At 42.9% G+C, this 20362-nt stretch overlaps 1 protein-coding gene across 1 annotated transcript in view; it reads right to left on the bottom strand.

Moving 5' to 3' along the window:
- ADAMTS12 (ADAM metallopeptidase with thrombospondin type 1 motif 12) overlaps positions 1-19657 on the bottom strand; it is a 319574-nt gene extending 299917 nt beyond the window's left edge. Inside the window, exons 1-2 of the mRNA XM_030567717.1 lie at positions 19452-19657; positions 17006-17367 (exon numbers count right to left, since the gene is read on the bottom strand). Coding sequence (XP_030423577.1) covers positions 17006-17367; positions 19452-19578 — 489 coding nt within the window. The 5' untranslated portion in view covers positions 19579-19657. The remainder of the gene's footprint in view (positions 1-17005; positions 17368-19451) is intronic.
- Positions 19658-20362: the final 705 nt, after the last annotated feature.

Below are 20362 nucleotides of genomic sequence, written 5' to 3'. Positions count from 1 at the left end.
AATGTAACCACATAGGAGGATGTATTGCTCATTTCTGAAACTAGAGGTAGAACCAACCATTTAAGGAATGGTTATTGACCAAATTATTGTGTCATCCCACTCAGAGGTCAACTCAGAGACCTTACTGAAGCACAGAACAGGGAATTCCTTTTTCATTAATATAGAACATGACTTTAACTCCTAATAGCCCAAGTTAAATTTACATCTGACTGTTCAGATTATTAAAAAACTTGTATTCCATGAGCATGTAAAGCCCTAACCAGGATCGGGGGCCCCATTGCATAAGGCACTTTGCACACATATATGAACAAAGATATTCAATATATGTCCTATAAGTAGCTTGTGTAAGGACAGAGAGCTGCTCAGCATAGTGCTGAGATTAGTGAAGCAGAGTCGATGGCACCAAAATGAAATCTGTTTTAATGAATGAAAACATCTCCTGGTCCCCTAAATTCTAGCATGCTTCGCCTATCAAGGCCTAAGATTTCAAAGAGTGGTATCTTATGATACTAACATCTAGCAACAGATCAAATACAGATAGTGCTGTCCTCCTTAAAATACTGGTACCTTAACGTGTGGTGTCAACAGGATTTTCAGCTTAATGAAATATTTGAGGACTTTTGATTGTTTTAAAATCAATGACTAGTAGAGACTCCAATAGCTTTGATAAGATGGGCAGTGACAAAAAATGTTTTTCAGAAAAAGCACTTTGGAAATTCCAGTTAACAAATTTTAGCAGATAGAATCTAGTTCTTGTCATTTTTAAGGAATTGCTTCTGACTACAAATCATTAATCAGCCACTAAATTACTCCTGATATAGTCCAGTCATACAACTGACCTATCTTGGGTTGCAAAATGACTAAAATACTATTAGAGACAAGGTGGGTGAGGTAATATCTTTTATTGGAGCAACTTCTGTTGGTGTGAGAGACACAAGTTTTTGAGCTACACAGAGATCTCTGTGTAGTTTGATAGCTTGTCTCTCTCACCAACAGAAGCTGACTCAGTAAAAAGTATTACCTCAGCCACCTCGTGTCTCCGATATCTTGGGATGAACATGACTGCAAGAACACTGAATAATAATTTGCTGTGAATTCATTTCTGCGCACCTAGGAATTACAGACCACAAACACAGGCAATAGCCTACTCAGATAATCCACACACCATCACGAACCTGGCATAGATATGTGCATAGGTTACTATGTGTCACAAAGGCATCTTTGTTCTTTTATACTGATTTGGATTCAGTTCCCGTACACACATCCAGAAACAAAGCCACAGAAACATTAGTGCCTCGGAGAAGGTGGCAAAAATATAAATAGGTGTTAATTAAATAGGCTTGGGGGGTTATTGCAATGTTTGAAATTTTTAAATGAATTGTTCTTTTAAATTCAAATAAGTACCTGGTACTCAGGAGACATTTTGTCTGTCAGAATTTTCAGCAGCAGCAGACAGCAGCAGATTAAACCAAAGATGAAATGCTACCAGCGGATGCAGTTTCAACCCTGATAGACCAACTAGCTGGCACCCATCAGTATTACTTAGCAGGTGTGCTTCTGTTACCATTACCGAAACATGCATATATCTAATGAGCCAGAGTTTTTACAAAAGGAAGCTAAAGTATTTGGCAGTTGGTCTCACCAAAACAAGTAGCCGTTGTTCCCAGAGACTTAGCCAGTTTGCCTGATATGATCCGGAATGAAAAAGATATTTGCGTGAATTACTGAGATTCATTTAGCTCTGTGTCCGAGTACCATATAATCATGGGCTGGTCTACACTGGGGGTGAGGGAATCGGTCTAAGATATGCAACTTCAGCTACGTGAATAACATAGCTGAAGTCTAAGTATCTTAGATCGATTTACCTCTCATCCTCACGGCGCGGGATCGATGTCCATGGCTTCCTCTGTTGACTCTGCTGCCGCTGCTCGCACTGGTGGAGTTCCGGAGTCGACGGGAGCGCTTTCGGGGATCGATATATCGCGTCTAGATGAGACGCGATAGATCGATCCCTGAGAAATCAATCACTACCTGCCGATACGGCGGGTAGTCTAGACATACCCCTTGTTGCATAGGAATTGTTAGCCAACACATATGTTAGGTTAGTACATACCACATTATACAATGCCTGGCAGTTATAAGAGCTGACCTAGCCTATGTTTTTCCCAGAGTTCTGTTCACTCATGCTAAGCTACAACACCTTGCAATACTACAACTCAGCATTTGCCATAAGCAAATAGGAAACTTGTCAAAAATCAACATACATTTGTTCTGTGTCTTAGTACAAGCTAGGGAGATGCTTTGTGGACCAATACCTAGATAAAGAAGGTACAGAACAACAAGTTAAGGAACTGGTGCAAACCGATGGGTTAGATGTTAGTCACATGTAAGAAGTTTTATAGCTTGTATAAAAATAGTTGTAGCTGAAATGTGTAATTTTGGGAGCACATCTTCTGTGTAAGGGGAATTTAACAATGCTGCACAACATGGCTTCCCAGAAACTGGTATCATGTTGAATCTTTCTCATGTACTATACTATTACTGACTTTTAGCAATAAACCTAACCAATATTGGTAAGTTGGTGTCTCACATACACAGCAGAATGAACCAAAGTGTGGTCAAACAATTGACTATCCAATTTATCAACAGAATCTATAAACTGGATGCTCTGTTCATGGCAGTCTGCATGGTATTTATGTTTTGAAGTCTCCCTTATTTGCAATATATTAACTGTAGCTGGTTATTTTTTTTATTCGATTGTCTCTTATTCTGCTCCTTTTGCTACACACTGTTCTAATGAGAGAAGCATCACGTTTTATACCTCAGCCATTACAATCCTCCCAATCATAGGAACTCAGACCAGCTGCAAACCTCAAGCTAACACAGAGCCAGTTCATTTACACAAAGAAGATAAACATCCTGTAGCCACATCGCCAAATACTTACAGGATCCCATTCAGTCTTTTCTAGACAAGACTGTGCAGGAGAAATGCCTTTAGTAGCTTCGTGACAATTTATGGCACCTAAATTAATGAAACTTCTAGAGGAGGGGAGAGGGAACACACGCACACATTCACATCTCCTCCAGTTATGTGGACATTCTCAAGAAGTTCAGGCCTATGCTATAAAATGTGGGGCTTTGTAGGGCTGTCAATTAATCATAGTTCGCTCATGCGATTAACTCAAAAAAATTAATTGTGATTAATTGCAGTTTTAATTGTATTGTTAAACAATAGAACACCAACTGAAATTTATTAAATAGTTTGGATGTTTTTCTACATGTTCATTTCAGTTGGGCAAATGTACTTTGGGATGTTACTACGAAGACAATTAAAGCAATTAAAGCATGATCAGGAGTAGATTAAGCCACTGAGAGGACAGGATGTCCCCAAGCCCCATATAAAAATAAAATTTCAGTATTTGCAGAGAAAAAAAATGATGCTATTTTGCAGGACCCAGGTGCAATGTTCTACTACACTTGCAGTTTACTACTAATATATGTATTTTAATCCACCCACACTAATAGTTCTATTGAAATGCTAGAATTCTGGGCTAACCACTTGATATTGGTCAAAGGTGACATCTCACAACTGGAGTCATGTTACAGAATCAGCAAAGGCAGCTGAACTCACACATACAGTACTGAGAACTCCAAAGAGGTTCATCTGGACTGTCAGCTTGGATGTTCCTCCAGACAGATGGGAGACAGACCTCACTGGAGCCCTTGGAGTTATGAATAAAACTGGCGTTTGGGCATTAAGGAAAGGAATGAACTCACAAGAAAAAGTTAAATAGAAAAAACCTGCAGTGAATAGTGATCCTACAGTTCTGAACAGCAAGAAGGTAACTTCTTCATATCTATTAACACAGTAAAAGAAACATCTCTAGAAACCAAGCAACAGAGACACACAGCTACCATCTACAATAGGAGAAAACTGGTCACGTGGAAGGTAGGATAAAAAACACATGCACAGGAAACTCCATATTGTATGGGATTTCTTTCTAAGAGTAAGTTTTTCTATATATAGTGTGTCTAATTGACAACAGGAAGTACACAGCAGATATATAGAGGGAACCACTTAGTGATTCTCTTTCCTTTTTTTTTTTAAAGCAGCACAAGACCCAGAGTTTAAAGGCTGCCTGTGTTCTGGCCTGGAAACATTCCCATCTGCAAAAGAAGAGAGTTTGCAGGGGGGCTCATGCCTTCTAGGGTGCCATTTTTCAGACTTTCTCCAGGTAAATTCTGGCTCTCACAGATAATCACTTATGTCCTTCTTCCTCGACTCAGCAAATCAAGCTTGCTGCTGTCCCACAAGTGCTAATGAAATCTAAACAAAGTGCACAAACAGAATGGGGAGATGTGCTGGCCTTCCCTGGACAACCAGGATCTACCAGTTAATATAACGGGTACAGAAATTTCACATGAGGAGGTGGGAGACTCAGTTTAAATAAATTTCATTTTAATGGAATGGGAAGATTTGGACAGAAGCCAAAAAAAACTTCTCCAGGTTTTGGCCCATTCTTAAAAGTGTAAGGAGAGTTCCGTCAAGGATTGTGGGAAAGTGTTTATGATCAAGCAGAAAAATAGCCTTTGCAAAAGTAGTTCTGTCTGGGTGAAAGGACTGATTATAATGGTCACTGTACTTCTTAATAACAAGATACATCTAATGGAATAATAAAGTGAGAGGGGGCAGGTTTTCAGAACTGCTCAGCATCCACAATTGGGGCATTGCTCTCAATGGGAACAGCAGGGAGCTGATCACTTTTGAAAGGTTTGGCATTACGTTATCTGGTCTTATTTCAGGTGAAGCTAAAATGGAGAGGAGAGGCACCTCGGGGGGGAGGAAGTGCGTGTGATTGATCTGAGAACACAGTCCATTTCCTCAAGCCCAGCACTGGGGAGAGGATTTGGCTCTTTGACAGTGTCTGTTAAATAAGGATTTGTTCAGGCACAGCGGAGTCTACTCTTTTAATTTTCAAATGTACTCTGTGGCCATGAAGTTCCATTATCAGTGAGCAAGGGTGAATTCAAATTGAGGTGGTCACAAGGGCAACATTAGGTGGGGAGGACAATGGGACCTTGACTCTGGTATATGATTTGTTGTCAAATGTTTACTCATCTGTGAAAAGAGGAAATCATTAGCATTTCACAGAAACAGATTTACCATTAGCATACATTTCATACAAAAAGGAACCTTCACAGACAAAGAAACCCCAGCCAAAGAAGGTGTTGATTACCAATGTGTAGGCAGGACTGACAGTGCTGTAGTGTGTGTGCGTGTGTGTGTATAGTCTTGCCCAGATGTCAAATAAATGATTACCAAGGCAACTGCATCAGTTATTTTACCCCAGGATACACAATAATCTTTTTGCACTTCATACTATGTTGCTAAGTGTGAAACATTCTCTATAACATTAAACTAACATTTGGAACAAAGATACTAATTGTAAATTACTAAATAGACTAGATAGTTACCATAACTGTATGAAAACAAAGAAAAAGTGAACAACTGCACCGAAGAGTGCTTTGGTGATGATATACACCTCTACCCCAATATAACGCGGCCTGATATAACACAAATTCGGATATAACGTGGTAAAGCAGTGCTACGGGGGGGGGAGGGGCTGCGTGCTCCGGCGGATCAAAGTAAGTTTGATATAATGCGGTTTCACCTATAAATTGGTAAGATTTTTTGGCTCCCGAGAACAGCGTTATATTGGGGTAGAGGTGTATATATTTAGTGTGGGAAGAAGGTTGATCTTGTGATGAATGCACTGGACCTCTAGGTGGTACAACAGACCAGCTTTCCCTGGGCTGGCCATTTCCTGTGTCTTCCTGTTCTCTCTTCAGTTTGAGAGGGGTGGTTGTGGCATTCAGCTTCTCTCTCAACAGAAGGCTGCTGCTCCTACAGTCTCAATAGTTCAAACAGTCTTCCCAGCTCACTTTCCAGTGTCTATCTGCTCCTCTTTGTCAGAGGGAAGGAGGGGAAGGAAAAGGCGGTCAGGGTCTGACCTCCCAGTTGGGTCTTATCCACAGTCCAGACTCTTCCCAGAAAATCATGCACGCATGCCTGCCTGCCTCTCCTTCACTCTCCCCATTTCCCTGTCGGTGTCTCCCTTTTTAGCAGCCTTCCATTTGGAACATGCTTTGCAGCTGCTGAGGGGCTGGGCCTTTTTGGCCCAGCACTGCTCTATTACACCTTACGTCTTAGCTATCGGGTGTAGCCAGGGCCGTCCTTAGGCATAGGCAACATAGGCAGCTGCGTAGGGCACCTGAAAATTTGGGGCACCACTGGGTCTTAGTGTCCACCCTCTTGTTTTCCTATCCCTGTTCTGACCCTTCCTGCAGGCTCCCACAGATGGCTGCTGTAGCCTGGTGAGTCTTCCTTGGGAGGGAATCTAGTAGTTAAAAGTGAAAAAACCTCCAGCCTGCCAGACCTATTAGCACAACACTGAAACTGTTAAAGAGACATTCAAGGGGTAATAAAGCCATTTAACAGGCATTTGCCAACCCCAAGGTATATACTGACAGGTTTCAGAGTGGTAGTCCTGTTAGTCTGTATCAGCAAAAACAAGGACGAGTCCTTGTGTCACCTCAAAGACTAACAAATTATTTGGGCATAAGCTTTTGTGGACTAGAACCCATTTCATCAGATGTCCACGAAAGCTTATGCCCAAATACATTTTTATACTGTCAGTTTCTGACTTTACTGACAAAAACAGTTGTGCATTAATGTAATATTTACACAGAACATGTCAGTCTACAGGACCTTAGTTTAAAATCTGCTTTAAAAATATTTCATTAGTGAGCTGGTGAAGATTATAAAATCACATTTCTAAAAAATGCTTGCATAGAGTTTTAGATGCACAATCATCTTTAGCCTTAAATGTGTGGATCTTCAGACATAGTTTTTTAAATAAATCCTTCAAAAGACCTCCGTTATCTAAAATACACATTTTAATTACCATAGTTAAAAAAAAAAGTGCTTCCAAGTCTTCCTGTCCTTTCTGTCCATCCCTTCACCACCTCTCCTCCCACTCCCCACTGAAGAGAGCCCTTAAAGGGACAACAGTCCTTCCCTTCCAGATAGCTGGACAAAGAGTTCCCTTTCTTTACTTCTGACTATCTGACAAACTAGTTTTAAAAGAACCCTCCAGCAAAATCAGTACCTTAGTAAGACAAAATCCTTCTTATGCCTAAAATCTTTGGAAACATATTTTTTTAAAGTTGGTGAAATTTCATAACCATGTCTCTTGTTATAGAGATCACACAAAGTAAATTACTGTTCCCTTTTTCTAAAAGCAATGAACATTGTTATGAACACACTAAACCTCTCTGATTAATTTAAAAGAATGTCTTTGTTTCGGTGAGTTAAATATGTAATAATCTGGAATGCTGGCTTAAGATTTGAGTACATTTAAAATATAAATTCAACTTAGAAATACTGATGAAGAAAATGTAAAACAGAGAAGAGCTCCATCATGTATTCCATTATATGTAATGTTGTATTCAGCAGGACAGCTGACTCACCCTTACTATGAAGTTTTTGCAAATGAATCTCTGACAAACTTCAGGGCATATCAAAAAACCTGTGACTGACATTTTTTATTCCCAAATTTTAGTGCTTTTAATTAGGTACTTTCTTCATGTCCATTCTGCATGAGGGAGAGTGCATGGAAGTCTCTGCGGGGAACTGTGACTCTCCGCCACCATGAGGCAGGCTGGGCATCTCATTATCCTTTGCTGTCAAGTCCCTCCTCCCCCTCCCCCACCAGGCTGTGAGCTTGGGCTGCCATCCGGCATAGGGGCACCAGTTTAATAATACTGCGTAGGGCCCCATAAATCCTAAAGACGGCCCTGGGTGTAGCTGAGCCTAGTGAGACTCAGAACCTTAAAAGGGACTGGGCCATTCTCAGAAGAGGAAATGACAGCAATTTGTTGACCAGAAGCCACCACAGAGCATTCCACAGGCACAAGAATGAATATTTGTATTTGGTTTGCTTGAGTTCATAGTTGGTTTCTGTGTAATGTGGGTTGAACAAGAACCCTTTAACTAAATTAGAAATCTGTGAGAGGTTTGGGGGCAGGGGAGTGGAAGAGAGAGTTAACGTGAGTCTCCAGTGACATTTCTTTCTAGTTGTTCAGAACCTGGTTCTGCATCTCTGGAGTAACTTTCGAGAAAATCCATTGCTTTAGCTCTAGAAAAGAACTACAGCTATTTAACACACAGACCCCCCAAAGTATTATCTGTCAGGCCATAGATAGGCTAGAGTCAAGATGTGAAACAGTAGCAGCACTGGTTTCAGTTAAATATAAAAACAATTCTGGAATGATCAACTCATGAGAACACCTGGGATCTGACTCTCAAGATTTTTCCCCCAGCACAAACTTCTGAACTGTGAAGCTAGAAAATTTAGGATTGTTATTTAGTCCATGCTTCCCATCCACAATAATTCAGGAAATCATTTGATGGCTATAAGAGCTCAGAAATCAAGAAGGTCAAATTTGTATAACAAACCTACTAATGTGTAAACCATCACAATTCACTTATGCAAACAACACCATGTCACACACACCTGCTCTCCAACGCTTCCACTGTCTCTCCCTTCATTGAAGTGTCCAGTTCAAAATTGTCACACTAATTTTTGAGACTCTCTGTGAATTTACTGCAGACTATGTCACAAATCTTCTTTCTCTTCCCTGCCCTGTCTGATCATCTGGCCCATCTCATAATTGATAAGAAAAATCTTCTCTCCTCACTTACTCTTGTCATCTGGAAGTGTCTTCCTGGGGAAAAAATCCTTCCCTCATCAATTCTTCATCTCTGTAAATTTCATGTGAAGACTTTCTCCACTGCTTATACATCCTAAGGGAGGAGTGGGGAAAATAAGTCCGAGGGGAAGTTATTCCACTCTATAAGCCATTTTGGGATATAGAGTGTACAAAAGATGCTATATATGAACATTGTAATGTAAAGTATAACAAAGTTCTTAGGACTTTCCACATTTCTCCATTGGTATATAGTGTAAACAGAGAAAGCATGATGACATTCTGGTAAAAAACAAGCAATATATTGTCATCCTGGAGGAACACTGCCAGCAATCAGGCAGAAAGTTGTTTCATATACACAGGTAATTAGAGAACCCTGCTACCTTTATCAAGGCTCTTAATATGATTCACTCAATAGGTTTCCTCTGAAAATTACTAGAAAATTGATCTCCGAGCAGCAGATGGTTTATGTCTATATCCACTTTTTTATGAAGCAATAAAAAGACTCCCAAAATGTAATGAATAAAAATGAATAGTAATAGCAATGTCATTGTTACATGAAAGAGTGATAGGATACATCATTTTAAATGGATGCAGAAATAAGCTTCAAAGTAAACAAAACACAGGGGAGCTGAAAATCTGCTCCTTACACTTTCTCTATTTCCATCTATGCTGCATCTGTATGATCTTTATTACAGGACATAAATCCAGGAACATCTGTGCTCAGCGTGGTGAGGATTTGCTCTGACATTACATTATTATCTGAAACTTGGAAAAACAGTAACTTACAAAAATTAACTGAAAGTTAAAAAGTCCTGATACGAAAGTAAGTTCTTCTAGAGGCAAAGCTCATGAGTAAGAAACACTGGTGTTAGCTGGGTAGAGGTCAGGAGTTTGCTTATCGCTCTAGCACTGTAGTCAAATGGTGCCTTACGCCATTTAATAAAAACTGTCCTAACTAGACAACAAGCATTTACTTTTGTCGTTTATTTGCTCTATTTTTCTTGTTTATTTCCTTGAAAAGGAAATTGCCTCCAGAATCAGTAAAGCCAGCCAGGCCCTTGGCCAACTCTGAACAAAAGTCCTTACCTAACACATCATTTGTCTCTCCACCAAATTGAAGATCTACAGTGCAGTGGTCCTAACATCTCTTCTGTATGGTTCTGAGACATGGACACACATTAAACAGCTTGAGCAATTTCACATGTTCTCCTGCCACTCAATAATAAGCATTTGCTGGCAGGAGGGAGTGACTGTAATGGCTTTTAGTGTCTCCTCCCTGTCAGCCTCAGAAGGAGGTCACTACACCTCACTACGCCATCTAGCATGCTAATCCCCTGTCTAGCAGCAGCAGTCAATAGCTCAGCACTCTGACTGGGGCAGAGAGCAAACACAGGCAGGCTCAAGACCTCTGGGAAGGGCAGAGCAGTAGTGGTCTATATAACCCAGCTTTTTGGCTGGGGCAGACAGCAAACAAGCACAGGCTGTCTGGCCTTGGGTAAGTAAGCCACCATCCCCGGGGTGGGGTTCACAGCAGGGAATAGGTGTACCTGGGGCCACCCTACTCCACTGGGTCCCAGCCCAGGGTCCTACCGATAGCAGGTGGTCCTGCCACTGGGTCAGCAGAGATCCTACCAAAACGTACTGACTGTGGTTTCAGCAACACAGCCAAATGAATGTCTGGTTTCCCTGGGGTACTTCTTACCTCTACCTGTTCATAGGACTCAGTTGCTTGCAGGTCCTCAAAGTCCTCAGGATACTCAGGAGCCAACAGTCCCAGTAGCTCCTTGGGATACTCACCTGGCGGCAGTCCTGGCAACTCCCCAGGATATTCAGCTGATGCAGTCCCAGCAGCTCCCTTCCCTTGGAGTTCTCCTCCAGGGGCAGGGGTTGGCACAGATCTTTCCCTGGCCCAGGAGCCAGCAGCAAGGAAGAGGCATCTGCCTCCTTCCCTTGCTCTGGCCCAACTGAGCTGAAGGCCCCGCCTCTTATACTTCCTGTTCCACCCCTCTGCTTCCAGTGTGTGGGGCGGGACCAGCCTGGCTCCATCCACCAGGGGAGGGGAGTGATTCCTCCCTGTCAGCCTTGGAGGGAGGCCACTCTGACTCACTACTGTGACCAGTATGAAGGTCCTGGAGAGAACAAACACAACAGCATCAAGGAAATGGTACTGAGAGCAGAATTTGGACGTCATCAGAATGGAATATCACTGCCACCCAAAACAGATCCTGGGGAGCTGAGGCAGGGCAAAAGAAAGAAGAGCCATCCTTATAAGTGCTTCAAAGATAACTGGAAGAGCAGTCTCCACTGGGCTGGAATCAATCTTAAAATACTCGAGCAAACGGCACAGAACAGGACTCACCCATGATCTTTGACAAGATTAGCATGCAGCAGGTTCAAGTGGGATCAATGAAATCATGTCCAGGCTGCATGTGAAAGGCTCCACAAAGCCATGTCATCAAACATCATGGAGAAAGACTTCCCATGCCCTCCGTGTGGCCAGCTCTGTGCATCAGAGTTCTGACTTTACAGTCATATGCGAAGCCACAGATGAACTACTACTACTCCAAGTTCTCATTTGTCCTGCTAAGCTACCCAGAACATTGGCAGGCAAAGAGCACCACTGGTATTGCTGTTCAGTATTCAACTCATTTGAAACCTAAAATTTTATTCTAGCCAGACAGTGGCTTAGTCACTCACACCCTTGACCCTTTCCTCCCAAAGATACAAGTCATAGCTCTGGCCCTCGGAAGTATAAATTGAGTCATAGGTAGTTTGCTCGGCAGTACTTTTGGATGAGGAGTAAAATTTTCCAGAGTGCCTACGGCCCAGAGGCACAAGGGGACTTAGGTGTTGCAATGCTGAGCATCACAACACCTAACTCTGAGGCACCTAGAAGATCACAGGAACAACACTGAGATCATAAAGTCCAAGTTAGGCTCCTAGACTCCCTTTGTAATGCATGAGGAGAGATAGGCACCTAAGAATGCAATCTACAAAAGCCAGCATACTAGGTGGGGAGCTGCCTAAGCTAGCAATGGAAGATGCTGACAATGGAAGATGCCTCTCTCAGAGTTCAGTGCTAGAGGCTACGTCTTCACTACCCACCATATCGGCGGGTAGCAATCGATTGCTTGGGGATCGATATATCGCGTCTCATCTAGACAAGATATATCGATCCCCGAACGCGCTTATATCGACTCCAGAACTCCACCAACCCGAACGGAATTGCAGAGTCAACATGGGGAGCCATGGACATCGATCCCGCGCCGTGAGGACGGTGAGTAATTCAATCTTAGATACTTCGACTTCAGCTACGTTATTCACGTAGCTGAAGTTGCATATCTGAGATAGATTTTCCCCCGTAGTGTAGACCAGTCCTCGAGTCAGGCTGCAGGGAGATGCCTATCTCTGTTAGCAATCCACAGCCATGAACCCCTCTCCCAGCATCAGGCAGCTTAGTTGTTTCAGGCAAGAATGGATTAGGTGCTTGCCTATCTCCATTCAAAGTTGCCGGGGAGGAGCCTCCCTCCTAACCCTTAAACCAGGGCCAGTTCTAGGGGTGGGCAAGCAGGGCGGTCACCCTGGTTGCCATCTTCCAGAGGCCTCTGTGATACTCAAGTTCTGTTTGTTTTTGGCTTGGGCCCTGGGGAGGAGGGGGCTGAAAACATTTTTATCCTGGCCAGGTAAATAGCTAGGGCTCCTCTCCTTGCCCTTAGCCCAGTGGTAGGCTACTCAGCTGTGACGTAGGAGGCCCCTAGTTCAAGTGCTCCCTCTGCCTGATGAGGAGAAGGGATATGAACAGAGGTCTCCCACCTCTTGATGAATGGCCTAACCAACGGGCTACAGAGTGACTCAGTCCTTTTCTAGCCCAATTAATAGTTAATTATTCAATTAACATGGAATAACTTCAATAGAAGAGACTGACAGAGACCCCCCTAGTCCAGTGGTTGGAGCACTCACCTGAGAGGTGGGAGAATCCTCTTCAGACTCCTTCTCCCTCTCAAGTAGATGGGGGGCTTAAACCAGGCTTCTCCCATGACCTGGGTGAGTACACTAACCATTGGGCTAAAGGTTATGTGGGAAGTTTCCTCCTTCTTCCCCTCCAACCCTGACCTGGCAGTTTTGTATGGAGCTATATGGCCTCTGAACATACTTACTGGATCTGGCTCAAAATGCAAGCGAGGAGCTTCTGTGCCCATATTCCTCTGGTCTGTAGATTGCCCTGGGGCTTAGGTAGGAGATAGGCACCAGGACACCTAGAGGGAGGCAGGAGTGTCCATGTCCAGAGGCTGAAATCTAGTCTGACCGAAATAACCTCTCTGTGCCAATAGGCAAAGGGTTCACTATTCTGTACCAGGCCTGATACACTCACTATACCCAGCACATTGCTGTCATAGTATTTATCCCAAAAGGGTCATGTGAGATGTCTAATGGAAGCTTATCTCATACTGATCCTCCTAAACGTTGTGGGGCATATGTACTGGTGATATTTAAGAAGTGGTATGGATGTATTGAAATATGTTTAGAATCTGTGTGCCAGGCAGGGTTGACAAGCAGGTTTTATCAGACAAAGGGCAATGCACTTTGTCTCTGATGTATGTGAAGCAAACACAAAACATGTAATATCTAAAGGAGAAACAGGTTCACATTGGGATATGATCTCATGTTGTGTGGGAAAGTACTTGTAACTGTCAGTTTTGAATTTGCCACCTTTTAATTTCTTTGACTGTCCCCTTGATCTTTCCATTTTATCACACAAAGCTCCCAATTTTTCTGTGTATCATTCAATTATTTTACACACTTTTATCATGTTGCCTCTTATTTGACTTCTTTCTAAGGTAAACAATCTTTCAATCTCTGTTCATATGAGAGCTTTTCCATGACTCAAATCATTCTTACCACCCTTCTCTGAACTCCCACTAATTCTACAATTTAAACAAGTAAGTGTCAATGTGCTAATGTGTACAGTGTGATGCTAAGCAACCCGGTAATTCATAATGTTATCTAAACTCAGCCCAGTATAATACAGGTTCCTGACTAATTCAGTAAGCAAAAAAATATAAAAAACTAAACAAAAACCTCACAACATTGCACAACAGAAAATGTATTCCCGAAACAGGAGGCTTCATAACCAAAAAACATATTCAGGCAAAAATTTAGAAACCATGACAACAAATTCTGATGAACCTTAAAGTTCCCAAACCTAAACCTTCTTCATGCTGCTTTAGTTCTCAAAACTAAAGACCTCACGCTGTCAACCTTACGTCACCTTACTCGGTGGGAATACTGGTGGAGTAGGTTACTATTCAGTGTAAGAATGGAAGAATCAGACACAGAGTTCATGGGCAAAAGTCTGTGTTTCCTGACATGGCATTAACTTGAGAACCTTACTCACACCCCAGTATGCAAGAGAATAATGCATTAGAATACAATTTTTCAAAAACACCTAAATCCCATTGAGTTTCAATGAGACTTGGGCTTATACATGACTCAGAACCTTTTGAAAATTTATCATACGTTTATATACTGAATCTTTTAAAAATGCACACAAAAGTACGTCTTAGCATGTTGTTGTAGACAGAATGTTTGGAAGGAAACCGGTATCCAAGCCCTAAAAGAATAAGCATGTCACTCAAGTTCTACATCTCATGGATATTAATATAAAATTGCTGTGGAGGCAAAAGACCATTCATCAAAAGAAACTAATTGCTTTCGACTATGTTTTCATCTGAGACACTCTTCTCTATAGCCGAATTTTCGCTTCATATTTCTAAAATGCTCCAAAAAGACTTTGACTTTGACAATCCTACAGACATCAATCTCTGCCTTTTCATTGAGTAATATTCTGTATCTTATTGAAACATATGATGTTGGAAAACGTATCTTTAAGAAGAGTATAGTGTCACAGAGTCACCGGGCGATGCTCTGGAACTGCTCCCCACCAAGCCAGTCAGGACTTTGGGGAGCCTCCTCTCCCTTGGAGCAGACTTGTTCAGGGCAAGAAGCTCACACAGCTTCACCTCCTGGGTCTCTCCTTGGAGCATTCAGCATCCTCTGCCCCTCCGTGCGCTTCCCACAGCGAGTCTACCCCAGTGGGGTCCTGGGGAAGCCACCGGGTTCTGCACCCCCACTTTGCAGTCAGACGTGACTCTCAGCCAGCCAGTAAAACAGAGGTTTATTCGATGACAGGAACAAGGTCTAACACAGAGCTTGTAGATACAGCGCACCGGACCCCTCGGCTGGGTCCATTCTGGGGGGCAGTGAGCCAGACCCTCAGGTCTGCCCTCCACCCTCGACCCCAGCCAGCTCCAGACTAACAACCCCTCCCAGCCCCTCCTCTCTGCTCAGCCCCTTTCCCGGGCCAGGAGGTCACCTGATCCCTTTGTCTCCAACACTTTCAGCTGGCACCTTTGCAGAGGAGGGGCCCAGACCATCAGTTGCTAGGAGACAGAGGGTCAGGCATTTAGGTGCACTGGCCCTTTGCTCTGCCAGATACTTAAGAACTGCCATGGGGACACTGAGGCACCAACACAGTATTCAGAGCAAACATTAAGAACATTCCTAGTTCGTCACATCTAGCTGTTGTTTTTCAGTACACTGTCATGTGCTACTCCAAGGGCCCCGATTTCATCCGCAGGAGACCAATTTTCATGTGTATCCAGGATATTTTAGAAGCCCACAGGGGTTTCTAAAGCTTTGGAATAGCAAGGAATTTCTTTACATATCCACAGACTGGAGAAGGGGGAGGGAATTCTTCCCAGATGTTTATCTTGGCACAATGCATTCTGCAGACATGAGAGAATTCAGGCTTGAGAGTGAACTCTGGTCTCTTGTTCTGCAGGCAATTGCAGACTGAGACACATTGCACAAAGTTCTGGCTACCATTGTTGTCTTTCAGTAAACCAAACAGTCCTGAGGAATCTTATTCTACTGCCCATTTGATTTTCCAGTCTCAAATAATTTAAACCCTTGCAGATTAAATTCAGCACTTGGATGCAGACACCCAGCTGCCACCAAAGTGAATGGGAAAAACATAACAATTTATTTGTCCATTTTCAAAAGCTTTCATGTGTTACCCAGAAAGATCAAGAAGCTCACAGATGCCAGATGGTTGCACACTGTTGCTTCTGTAGACCAAGCTCATTGCAAAGACTATGGACTCTTTGCATCGCTCCATTGCCCCCACAAGCGCACAGTGTGCCAGTCTCCCATTCCCTTCTGTTTCAGGGGCTTCCAACAACCCACACCCCTTCCTTCATGACAGGGGCTCTCTGTGGCCCCCAATTTCCCTCTCCTGTCATACCAGAAACTCTGAATATCCCCCTTTCTCCCATTCTCCTCATATGTCAGCAGCTCTCTGTGCACCCCACTCCATTTCCTTTCTCCTCTACCATGTTAGGGCCTCTATGTGTCCCCTCATTCCTCCCTACTCCGCCCTTTCCCTGCACCATTCTCATTTTCTGACTGAGGGGGAGAAGCCTCTCAAGATGTTCACTCTGTTGAAACAATGGGCAGAGTAGAGATGGAGAGTCAGCCAGTTCTCTGACCTATAGACCAGTCCAGAGATGGTGGAAGCTGCTGGCTCTGCTAACCAGATCCAAGGAGCTCCACGTGCACCCCCACGTCCAGCGTGTGGTTTTCCATTTTTCACCAAAATTAATAGGATTCTTCCCACTGATGCCTAAAATACTCCCTGCAATTTTGGAATTGGTAGGATGTAGCATTCAAAAGTTATCGCATTACAGGCAGACAGAGAAATGTCTTCCGGTTGAGCATAAGCCCTTGCTTTGCTCACCTAATAAACAGCCAAAAACTGAACTAAAGTTCAGCTGAATCTTTGCAGTATGGACATTGAACTAGAAACCCCATTATAAGCTCTCATAAAGTTTCCAGTGCATCTGAACTTCAGTAGTGCTAAAAATATTGTTCAACAAGAATAAGCACTTCACCTCCCAGACCTAGTCCAAACTAGAGTGTGTAGAGAAATGGGGATTTTAAAAAGTTGCAAACTTTTGTACCTTTCCCACCCCACAAAGAAAAAAAAAGCTTTAGATTTGGTTTAAAGTTTGTGTGAAAATTCAGTCCGATTCTCATTCAAGTGATACATAAATGCAGGTTATTTTATTCAGACTAGTTCATCTAGTGTTTTTAACCAAATGCATGCACACCTCTGGCTCACTTCCAAAGAGATCAAAATCAGCATGAAACCATGATGTAAGACTATATCACTTACCAGCCCATTGCAAGTGCTGATTGCTGCTGGTCCAGTCCCAGAATTTGGCTGCAAGACTGTACCAATGAGGTGACATGAGGTTCCTGTGTAAGGTACAATCTTTGCACCAGTGTGGTTCCCGTATCTCCTTTCCAATACGTAGTTAGCAGAAAGGAATCCTCGATGGACAGTCAAATTAAAAAACAGCTCCTTCTCCTTGTAGTTAATTTTATAATACACAAGGTTTTCCTTTCTACTGAAGTCTCTTTTCCTCCTGGCATCTGAGGTGTGATGGTGTAAACTGTAAGAGAGAAAATGGCCGCTTGCATCTACTTTTGCAGGACCAACCACGTGGTATTCTTGCAGCGTCCGGATAAAGTGCTCTGGGAAAAAAAGCAATGGGGAAATTTTAGCTTTTCATAGAATCATAGAATCAAAGGACTGAGAGGGACCTTGAGAGGTCATCTTGTCCAGTCCCCTGCACTCATGGCAGGAATAAGTATTATCTAGGCCATTCCTGACAGGTGTTTGTCTAACCTGCGCTTAACAATCTCCAGTGATCGAGATTCTAGATTGTCCCCTAGACAATTTATTCCAGGGCTTAACCACCCTGACAGTAAGAAAGCTTTTCCTAATGTCTAGCCTAAACCTCTTTTGCTGCAATTTAAGCCCATTGCTTCTTGTCATATCCTCAGAGGTTAAGAATAACAATTCTTCTCCCTCCTCCTTGTAACAACCTTTTATGTACTTGAAAACTATTATCATGTCTCCCCTCAGTCTTCTTGTTTCCATACTAAACAAACCCAATTTTTTCAATCTTCCTTCATAGCTCATGTTTTCTAGACCTTTCAATCATTTTTGTTGCTCTTCTCTGGACTTTCTTGAATTTGTCCACATCTTTCCTGAAATGTGGCGCCCAGAATTGGACACAATACTCCAGCTGAGGCCTAATCAGCGTGGAGTAGAGCAGAATTACTTCTCATGTCTTGTTTACAATACTCCTGCTAATACATCCCAGAATGATGATTGGAGCCTCTGGCAGTTACCACAATTTGAGTACTAAATAATAGGTAGTAGCTGTTGCATAGTATTGGATATTAGTGAGGGGCAAGAATGCCGTGAATTTCTTCCCCCTTCTCGAGTCTGATAACAGTGACAGTGCGCTCATTCTTGTTCCCACTGATGTACATGGAAGTTGTGCTCTGGAGGTCAGTGGCCAAGAGTGGGCTCACTTTAGAGTAATTTAGGCCATATTTTGATCAGTTCAAGCTGTTATAATCTAACAGTGGGTGTCCTGTGAATTCTAAATCTCTGGTTGTGTAAATTAAATCCACCAATACAAATATGAAAACTTATAAAACTTTAGGAGAGAGCACTTGGTTCTCTCTCTCTCTCTCTGTAGGGTAGAGAATTGATGTTGTGTTTGAAATGTGAAAGGATGTGAATGGGAGAAATGTTTTTACGCTTTTAAGGTTGGTGTTAAGGAGGGAGAGTGTAAAAAGCCCAAATGAAAAGCTGTTGAAGTAGTCAGGCCTGATTTTCCACTGCACAGCACCCCCTTATGCCTGTGGAATGGTGTGAAAAATCAGCCCCTCCCCCACAAGTTTCCCTTTCATGTGTGTGAGTTCTGAAAAGATAAAAGCTTTGGAGTATACAAGTAAAGCTTTTGATACTGTCTCACATGACCTTCGCATAAACAAACTAGGGAAATGCAACCTAGATGGATCTACTATAAGGTGGATGCAAAACGGGTTGTAAAACTGCTCCCAGAGAGTAGTTTTCAGTGGTTCACAGTCATGCTGGAAGGGTTCTTAAGCCAATTTTGTGTTGCTGTATCACAACATAACATTATAGAATTGCTACTAAGAAGAAATAGTCTATCTCCAGGATTATGAACTGCCTACATTTTGTAATGAGAAATGAGGTGGGTATTTACAGGCCTGTTAAGAGTAAATTTAGATTTCAGCAATAAAATTTTGAACTGCAATCTAGCCTAATTGTTTCCAGAAAGCAACAACATGACAGTCTGAGTTGTCTGCACAGTGCTTCACTGACCTCAACTTTAAAATCAAGTTGTCTGCCACAGGAGTGTTGCAAATACAGAGCTGCAAGTTCAGACTCCCAAAAATTTGAGCTATTGTAACCAGGGAGACATTTCTGCACAGGGAGTGGGAGGGGAGGGAAGTAACTAGCACAACACTGTAAGGTTTGCAGTCTCTAGTGTGAGAAGCAGCAACGCTGATCTGGGGAAAGTAAAACAGTCACAAAGCTCCATGGAAGTTAGATCCTATAAGTGAAACATTGTGTAAATACAGATGGGGAGGCTACTCTATACAAAAGAATAAATTGAATATATTTACTTAGATCTTGGTGACCTGGTTTATTTACATCAGAGGTGGGGGGAGAAAGGACACCAAGTTTGCATCTATTAAGCATAACTTTAATTAAAATGAGAGAAGCCACTGACCTTGCCTCTTGTCTGGAAAGAAAAATCTGCCCGGTGGAGGACTTCTACCATAGCAGAGCGCTTGCATGAGAAGGAACTGGACCCAAAAGGAAAAGTTGGCAATCCAGTTTCTCTGCACACATGGCATGTTTTAGCTGGGGGAAATCAACTTAGTGTGTTCAGCAAAGTCCTAGCTGGAAAGAAAACTGTAAAGGTGCATGGCCAAGGGAAACTAATGCAGAGAGAGAGAGAGAGAGAGAGAGGCGCTTCCTCACAGAGAAAGAGCAGAGAAGCTTTTCCTGAAAAGGGGAGTGATTAGGAGTTCTGGTGTCTGATTTCTGCAAGGGCAGGAAGGAGGGTTCAGCTAGGAAGTTGCTTCCAGGAAATCCTTCATTAGTAGGCTGTAGCCCACAAAAACTTATGCCCAAATACATTTGTTAGTCTTTAAGGTGCCACAAGGACTCCTTGTGGTTTTTACAAACAAGCAATGTTAGCATCAGTTCCCATGCAGCCCAGCTCGAACTTCAAACCCTCCAGCAGTTGATTTATTCCCTGACAGAGAAAATCTGGGACAAGGGCTGCATGGGTCTGTCCCTGGAGGGAGGTCCAAAGCTGTCTATGTACTGAGGCCAGACTGCACTAGCTCTGTCCTGGGAGCACTGAGCCTGTCCCTACATGCTTCCTCGGATGCCTTCAGTTCCCACTTTATACCTACTGTCCCCTGAATACACTTAGCTCCAACTCCCCATGCAATACCTGCCTGCCCCTGAGCACCGATCGGGCTCCACTCTCCCTTTGGTGTGCCTGGTTCCAGCCCCCAAGCTGTAATAGCCCCACCTACGGCACCCCCTGCCACAGCCTCTCTGCCTGAGATTCACTCAATGCTACCCCTCTCCCATACACCTATTCTGCCAGGTGAGCAACCAGTTCCC

The sequence above is a fragment of the Gopherus evgoodei genome, chromosome 6 (assembly GCF_007399415.2).
Source record: "Gopherus evgoodei ecotype Sinaloan lineage chromosome 6, rGopEvg1_v1.p, whole genome shotgun sequence".
NCBI classification, from domain to species: domain Eukaryota; kingdom Metazoa; phylum Chordata; order Testudines; family Testudinidae; genus Gopherus; species Gopherus evgoodei.
This window is presented reverse-complemented; position numbering and strand designations above follow the sequence as displayed.